The sequence below is a fragment of the Cynara cardunculus genome (assembly GCF_001531365.2).
Source record: "Cynara cardunculus var. scolymus isolate 2C chromosome LG 17, CcrdV1, whole genome shotgun sequence".
Taxonomy (NCBI): Eukaryota; Viridiplantae; Streptophyta; class Magnoliopsida; order Asterales; family Asteraceae; genus Cynara; species Cynara cardunculus.
The window spans coordinates 33,782,915-33,791,373 of NC_037544.1; the positions used below are offsets into that span (position 1 = coordinate 33,782,915).

Below are 8,459 nucleotides of genomic sequence, written 5' to 3' on the forward strand. Positions count from 1 at the left end.
ACAAACTGAAGGAAAGGTCTGTGGTGGTTGTCTAGTGACAAAAAAATCTGTATGTGGTGTCATGTGATTACAACAACCAGAGTCAAATAACTACATGTTACCTGACGAAGAGGATATCTCATTTGTACCCATAGAACCCGACATTAGTTGTGGCATTAACTCTTGATTCCTCCGTATTAATTCCATGAGATCAGGATTAGAGCCATTTTTAGTTACTAATGCGTTACAAAACTTAGATTTAGCCACGGATCAAAAGGATCTCGGAGACCCACCAAAGCACAATCGAGTTAGGGCCGTAGCTATGAGTGCTACAGACGATCTAATGAGAGGAATGGACGTAATAAAGAAGGATTTCTATACACTATACATATCATATAATACCTACAGTGGGGTGAGTCTCAGATTTGTTAAAGTCAGGAGTAATAGAACCTGTCATGGGCTTGGATCTAAACGGTTGCTTCTGTAAGCTCATGTTCTTTGGATGCTTTGGGCAATCAGAACCATAATGGCATAGGTGTTTAATCAGAACCATAATGGCATCATTAGAAGTGACAAGAAGATGCCTATGAAGTAATGAAGGACTGACATTCTCAAATTTATCAGTAAGTCCCATCAACATAGTAATCAGGTGTAATTTGACTGAAATAAGCACAAAACTGTTGAGCAGTGTCATCAAGGATCTGAGGTGCTGCTAAATTGAGTTGATCTCTAATGACTTGCATCTTAGAGACATAAGAGCTGAAGGATTGGTCTGGTAGTTGTCGTTTGCTTTGAAAGGCAGTCCACAATTGATACTGATGGGAGAGACATGTAGTGGTGTAACGAGTGGCAAGAAAATCCCGAACTTCCTTGGTTGTGTTATACCCGATAAACTGTTGAGGAATCTCGGTGGTAGTAGAGGCATTGATAAAACCCAAAATTCTTGCATTCTTGATGTCCCAATCGTCCCATCGTTTGGCGAACTCGATATCTGTTTCCTTATCTTCTTTGACAGGTTTCAAACTCAACCCCGTAACATAGCTAAACAACCCATGAGACTTAAGATAAATTGTCATATGATGAAGCCATAACACGTAATTCTGTCCGTCAAGAACCACTGAGATTGGACGTGTTTGAACAACAGTTGAATTTGACATGTGAAGACAACCAAGAAATCTGGAAGAACAAGTGCCGGTTAAGATCGAAGGGACTGTGAGGCTGGGTTTGGTATTGAAGGGAGATGATTTTGATCGGGTGCAAAGATAACAACGATTCAGATATGGATTTTGGTCTCGTTACAGATTCGATTTTGGTGATGGGTTTCAAGATCAATTAAGAGGTGTTGAGTTTTTGAAGGTACGATTAAGAGAAAAATTAGATATATAAGGGACGTATCTATAGGTCTAGCTCTGATACCATATTACGATTAGAATGAGGATTCACAAGAGAGATGAGCCAAAGCTTCATATGGATTGTGTATTCAAAACATATATACCATCTCGAAGAAATCCATATCGTTCTTTGGAAGATCTATCTCGTGTCTGGTACTGCACGGTTCCACTCTGCAAGAACTCCGAATCATTCTCTTGAAGCTCAACTCAAGTTTCGCCTTGATCGATACGACAACCTTACTAATAGAAAGGGGAAGTTTAAGGATAACTGTAGGTCGGTGGCTACCTAAGGAAACTCCGATTCGATCCGCCCCGGGCACATAGAGATGTGGGTAGAGGAAGCCTTTTTTACGCAATTCTGTTGCTTTATTGATCCTATATGTCGGCTTGAGTAACGCAAACATTGGTGAGAATCCAATGCCCCGAAAACCTAAGGGTTCGGTTCAAGGACGTAAGGTGACCCTGCTAGGGACAAATTTTAGCGTATGGTGCTGCTACAGTTGGTGGAAATTGTTGAAGAAACAAGAAGATCTAATGATCTCACCATTTTCTATATATATATGTTTTGAATACACAATCCATATGAAGCTTTGGCTCATATGGATATACATATATATATATATATATATGTATGTATGTATATAGAGGTTGGTTATTATATAACCTTTGACATTTGTACAACCAATACAACCTACTCTCAACCATCCATTTCATTTGATTAACATGTGATTTCATAGAATTTTTATTGTTTTCTAATATCGATCATAATTAATGAACCATATTCATCTTCCATAAATATTCAAATCATAATAAATGAACTCTCATTATTTCCATAAATATTTTAATATATTGGATTGCATTAGTTGTACAAATGCGATGGGTTGAATTTGAAACAATCTCTCTATATATACTTACACTAAGAATCAAGATTTACAACACTAGCCCCTATAATATGACTATTTTAGATGAAGTATTCTAACACCTGGTATTTCTTTTTCTTCTCCCTCTCTCAATGTCCATTTATTAGTGTCTTCTCTTTTCTTCTCCCAATTCTCAATGTCAATTGAAGTTGAGCTTCTCTAACTTTTTATCAGTTTTGCGTAGAGATGGCTAAAAACCGGTTCCGGGCCGGTCCCAATCGGTCCTCACCATTCTCATAATCGGCCATAACCGGTCCCGGCGTAACCGTCCCGGTCTCGGTCCCGGTCGAAAATGATAGGACCGGTATAGGTACTTTATAACCGGTTATGGGCCGCCGGTCCCGGTCCCGGTCCCAACCGGTCCCAACCGGTCCTTCATTAAAAAAATAAGATTTTTTATTTTATTTTTTAATGATATATATTTTTAATACATTATAAAATTTACAATTGGGTCACTCAAATACACTTTAAAAATGCGTTTTAATATAATTAAAATTACGTTTTCTTATAAAAATACATTATAAAATTATTTAAAAATAAATTTATTTATAAAATTAATTGAATTTTCGGGCCGGGCCGGGCCGGTCCATAGTCGGTCCCATAACCGGTCCCGGTCGGTCCCGATCCCACGAAACTACCAAAAACCTCAACCGGTCCCGGTTTTCGGTCCCATAACCGGTCCTTTGTCGGTCCTGGTCCCGGTCCTTTGTCGGTCCTGGTCCCGGTCCTCCGGCGGTCCCGGGCCGGGCCGGGCCGGGCCCATTTGGCCATCTCTAGGCCCAATGCATATATATGTGTTCAGTTTTCATTTGGGCCTAAGAATGTTACCGTTTCCATTTACCACATTCCATTGCAATTCGTTCATCATCCACCCTCACGGCTCACTCCCTCGACCTCGACTCTCGATCTCGCCTCGCTCACTCACAGAACTCACAACAGAAATCGATTTAGTTCACGATTCACGAATCGAAATCGCAATCGGCCTTGACACTTGACAGTTGACACAATCGGCTCTCGCTCTCTGCCTCTCTCGACTATCGACTGCCGTCTGCGGCTGCCTCTCTCGTCGCTCTCGACTATTGCCTGCTCACTGCCGTCGCCCGTCTGCCTCTCTCTTGTGAGTTGTTTCTTGTGAGGTTAGGGACTTAGGGTTATTACTTATTTACTTTACTTATTTTATTTTTTAAGTTTCTAATTCTTTGTTTGATTGCAAAACCTAATAATCAAGCTGTGAAATTGGTCCTTTGTTGTTTGTGATTTATGTTTCTAATTCTTGTTACTGACTTACTGTATCACTATTCACTTGTTACTGACTTACTGTGTTTGACTGTTTCACTTTGTTTGACTGTTTCATATGTTGTTCTATTCGTTTTTAGGGTGTAAAACTATTCGTTGATATTTATTTGAAATTATATCATACTTATATGAATCCGCTTTATGAGGGCTAAAATGTTACAATATGATTATAGCATCTCATTAAATTGTGCCCCACCATTGATACGTGAAGTTTGTGTCTCTAGATATGCTTACTTTTAGGAGGCCAACTCTAATTGTTAAAGGGTTGGAGAGATGTATTGCTGAACATGAATCACTTTTCAACAAGCATTTTGGTTGTGAGGGAAAYTGAATCCCATAACTACATGAATTATATGAAAAGTGTTGAACATCTGTCATAGTTTTCGATCTTGGCAAGGGTTAAGATACTGAGCTTAACAGAAGAGGTTTTTACATCAGAAAATTACTTGACATATGAGTTTGAATTACCATCATGAATTTGTAGAAGCCCCATTTGACTGTTTTTGGAGATAGGGGTGCGATCAAATGTTAAAATTGGATGAGTGATATGATTTTATTGTGTTTCTATTGTTCTTATGTAGAATGTCTTTCGTTCTTTATGGGTTTGTTGTTATACACTTAATTTGATGCATACCCGAATCAGTTGATGTCTATTTTACTATGCATTGTTCGATCCTTTGTCTATCTCAATAGTCTCATGGTAAGGTTTTAGTTATATCTTTTGTTGTGTTTTACTTGAAGAATATATAGGATGGTACCGATTTATGTGTTCTTATTCTTTTGGATGGTTTGTAGGGAGATAAAACCAATTATGAAGGATGCATAAGTCATGGACCATGGGTGGATTTAATGGACGTGTTAGCACACACCTTGATGCTATTGGGATATATGTGATGCCTGAATCACTTGCACTTGGTCAAAACTCTACAACTAAAGACAATTCCATGCATGAGGTTCATTTCTTAAAGTCTCTTTCTCATATTCTTGTTCTTAACTATTTATGTTTCAAGCCTTATCTAAAAACCTATAAATAGTTAAAACTATGTTGTTATCAATAATTGGCATCTTGGTAACCATATATCTGCATAGATTTCATTTGTGAATAATGAATACCGATTATCCATGTTGTTTTATAGTTAAAAATATCCTCATATATACATGTGATTGAATTTTTTTTCACTATAAGGGGCATTTTTTTGACTTTCCGCCGTGGGCATCCAAAATATCAGGGCCGGCTTATATTGGAAAACTAGAAGAATGTTTTCTTTAATCTGATACATAGAAGGTTTGAATTTATGTTGTCTTGATTAAATTTGATACATAAAGGTTTGAATTTCTATAATCAAAAAGCATGCAATACATGTTATTTGTTCTGGGTTTAGGTTTTCAGTTTTGCCTACATTTGATGCTCTTGATTTTTTGGCAGAGGCTTCAATTCTTCTTCTTTTTATGGTGTGCTTTTGTGGACTGTGGTTACAGTTTCAGGTCTCATAAACAAAATGGTTCCTACTTGCAACAAATAACGTGAAGAGACCATTGTAGCAGATGAGATAAAGGGTGGAAATGAGGTTGATGAGAGAGAGAGATGGATCAGTTGGTTTCTGATTTCAAGAACTTTCTTTGTCATGATGGATCTATTTATGATGCTTGGTTCAGTTGTGCATCAATCAGGTAATTTACATAAACAGCTCTCAATTCCACCATTAGAGTCTTCTCATCTATGGTTTCCTTCTTGAACACCTGTTTGTATAAAAATGGCAATTTGGGCATCTTTCCTGCTCTAATCTTTTTGGGGGCTTTTACATGAAAGATTGAGTCTTTTTTGGTTTGTTTTTTAGGTGGCACAGGTTCTGTTGACGTTGCCATACTCTCTCTCAATTGGCGATGGCTTCAGGAATCATACTACAAGTATTGTATGATTTGCTTGGGAGTTGGACTGCTTATCTCATCAGTTCTGTATGTAGAGTACAAAATCAGAAAGAAAGAGAATGTCAGCTTCAAGAATCATGTTATACAGGTTAGAATATCCTTCCAATAAAAATTAGAAGTTTCACCCATTATTTAATTAAAGATTTATGGATTATTATCTCTTTGTACACCTGCATATATTCTTAACTCAAGTTTTTTTTTTCCTTTGATATTTATACAGTAAAAATCTCCATTTACCTGGTCTTGATTGATTAATGAATGATTGGATTAGCCTGCGAGTTTGGTTTCGAGATATGTCAAATGCTTCGATAAATTTTGTTTTGTTCCATATCTGTTAAGAATCAATTATTCACACCTCCCAAATTCTCGATCTGTTCCCCACTTCATGAGTCATGGTAGGCTTCATTTCTTCTGTTGAGATTTTTAAGGGTTTTTTTTTAAATTTCTGTCTAGCTTTCACGTTTCTTTATAGGTTTTATGTTTTTTCTTTGCAGCAATGGGGTTTGTTTTTCTTTTTGGGCAGAGTAGAGGGCAGAAACAGAAGTCCCTTGGTTTTTACAACAACCATGTATAACATAGAGATTTATTTGGTCTGTCTAGCGAAGGGCTTTTTGGGTTTTACGGCAACTCACAACCAAATATTGGAACCAGGTGAGTGTTTTCTTTCAATTTATTCTCATCCGAGATTTTTATTCATCGAAGATTTGATTAGTTGGGTCATGACTCTGGTTTTTATCTGTAACAGTAACATAGAGAGTAAAACTATAGAGTAGAGGGCAGAAACATCGGGCCTCTTGGGTTTTACAACAACCACATATAGGAACAGGTAAGAATGATCTACAACTTGAGCATAAATTTCATTAGTATTTACTCTTTGTGTTTTTGTTTCCAAAGTTAAATTTATCATCTCTAATAGTGATTTCAGTTTACATTAGGTTTGATTGTGTAAGGATTGGATAACATAAGAATGCATAGACATCTTACTTTCATTTTTAAAGCTCCAACTGTAGATTAGTTAAGGTAGTCTGTATAACTATGCAGAAGTAGAACCATATTCAATTTGAGGCACTATTCGTTAAAAATTGTTAAAACATATCGTCAATGACAACAAACTACATTTAGATAGCATATTAGTCGCTTTGGAAATAGATGCCATCACTAACCCTTCCTTGTGCAATGCATATAAATCCAAATTTTCCCTATGAACCACCCCCTGGTCCTGAGAGTTATGCATCCTTTCAAACTGGTTTTTGCTCAAAAGCATAATAACTCTATACAACACATAAATGGGTACTACTTTTTCTTCAAATAAGAACACAATAAAGGATAATAGGGAAAATTAATTGAAACCCAACCATCAGGCTATTAAAATATCCCCCTTATTTATTACCATATTTAACCCACGAATTCGGTTTCTATTTCTACACATAATGTAATTAAAAGCCATAATTATATCATTAAGTATTATTTCCATTTAAGTACTAAAACTTCTTACATTTAAAGGTGCATTCTAGCATATAGAGAAACCATATCTTTAAAAAAACCCAACTTCTTTGCATATCTTATTTCAAAAAATGAAGTCTATTTTCTGCATTGTTGGCATCATTTTTAGTCTTGTTTCAGTGGTTTGTGCAGTTCCAGGCACAGCCACCTTCTACCAGCAATATACTCGTAAGTCCTCACTCTTTTCCTTCTGATATGTATATGTATATGCATATAAATGTGAGTCCAAAAGAAGACATGATAAAAGAGAACTAAGGAACTCATCTGAACTACATATCTAATCCAATCGGACTGTTGTATATATAGGGACAGTGTATCTGAAAGAGTGAAAAAGTGTTTTCGTTGTTGTGGAATAAGAAGCCTTTGTATCTTAATGCACGTATCTATTTGAAACCTCAGGATCGACCCTGTGTATAGTGATGGGTATCTCTAAGACTTCGCAAAAATTTCTTTTAAAAATGGGTTCTTTTCTTGGTTTGGATGAGCTCCTTGTAGAATCAAAACCAAACCAAAACCTTTTTATTTTTAAACTCAAGAGCTATGTGTTTTTAGATTTTATATTGTTCAAGTTAAAGAAAATCAATTCTACATCCGCTTCATAGTCTAACTTCTGATGTCTCACATTTTTGTTTTCTGATCTGATTAATTAACACTTGATGAAACAAACTCAATCTGTTATTGTAATTTATATGTCGTTTCTAACATCGTTCTTCTATAAAACTTTGGCAACAGCCTCTGCATGTTATGGGAACACGCCTCAGGGTGTCATGATAGCCGCAGCAAGTGATCCTCTGTGGAACAATGGAGCTGTTTGTGGCAAGACGTTCTCCGTTAAGTGCATTGGTGCAACAAACCCTTTTCCTCACCCTTGCATCGACCGTAAAACGATCACTGTTAAAATTGTCGATCACTGTCCAGGATGTGGTGGAAATCTTGACCTCTCGAAAGAAGCTTTTGCACTAATCGCGAATCCTGTTGCTGGAATTATCAAGATCGATTATCAGGAATTGTAGATTGTTCATGAATTTGGTTTTTGGTTAGTAGAAACCTATTTTTTTTTAAAATACAAGAAGGGTATTTTATAACTTTGTAAGAATAAGCAACTTTGAATAAAAAGGCCTTTTAAGGGCTATTCTAGTATATTACTGATTGGATTAAGAGGGGTGATTAACTTAGTCGGACATATATATATTTATGGTTGAAGAAGGCATTATTTGTCCAATCTCGATCCTAGTTTCTCTTTCACAATTGCTTTTTCCTTTGAACGATGAGTAATGGAATTTATTAAACCAAAACCTAGCAAGACGCTAAATTACCTAACGTCGAAAAACATAAACGAGGATTACAACACCCACCTAATATCTTTCCCCAACTTGACTCTATTTTTAACCCACAGAAAAGAGTAGAATTGGACCTTGTTAACAACTTCTCGTGACGCCTG

The 8,459-nt window shown here is 36.6% G+C and overlaps 1 protein-coding gene across 7 annotated transcripts; it reads left to right on the forward strand.

The window, feature by feature from the left end:
* Positions 1-3,198: 3,198 nt before the first annotated feature.
* On the forward strand, positions 3,199-8,113 carry LOC112500867 (putative EG45-like domain containing protein 1). Of its 7 annotated transcripts, none has more exons than XR_003067382.1 (8): positions 3,199-3,426; positions 4,382-4,539; positions 5,066-5,257; positions 5,425-5,603; positions 5,736-5,910; positions 6,010-6,166; positions 6,261-6,341; positions 7,751-7,955. XR_003067382.1 is itself a non-coding variant. In XM_025104476.1 (8 exons), exon 8 carries the CDS (start codon positions 7,675-7,677, stop codon positions 8,029-8,031), a length of 357 nt encoding a protein of 118 aa, XP_024960244.1. In that variant the 5' UTR covers positions 3,199-3,426; positions 4,382-4,539; positions 5,066-5,257; positions 5,425-5,603; positions 5,736-5,910; positions 5,988-6,166; positions 6,261-6,341; positions 7,151-7,674; the 3' UTR covers positions 8,032-8,113. The 7 variants fall into 7 exon arrangements, 4 of the variants coding, with proteins under 4 accessions (XP_024960244.1, XP_024960243.1, XP_024960245.1 ...); XM_025104476.1 differs by having other exon boundaries at positions 5,988-6,166; positions 7,151-8,113; XM_025104475.1 differs by having other exon boundaries at positions 7,139-8,113.
* The last annotated feature ends 346 nt before the right edge of the window (positions 8,114-8,459 follow it).

Excerpts from the sequence above, each read along its gene's own strand:
- LOC112500867 (XM_025104474.1), top strand. The coding sequence starts at position 7,090 with ATGAAGTCTATTTTCTGCATTGTTGGCATCATTTTTAGTCTTGTTTCA. Across the intron at positions 7,187-7,750 it reads CTTCTACCAGCAATATACTC|CCTCTGCATGTTATGGGAAC; the intron begins GTAAGTCCTCAC and ends CTTTGGCAACAG.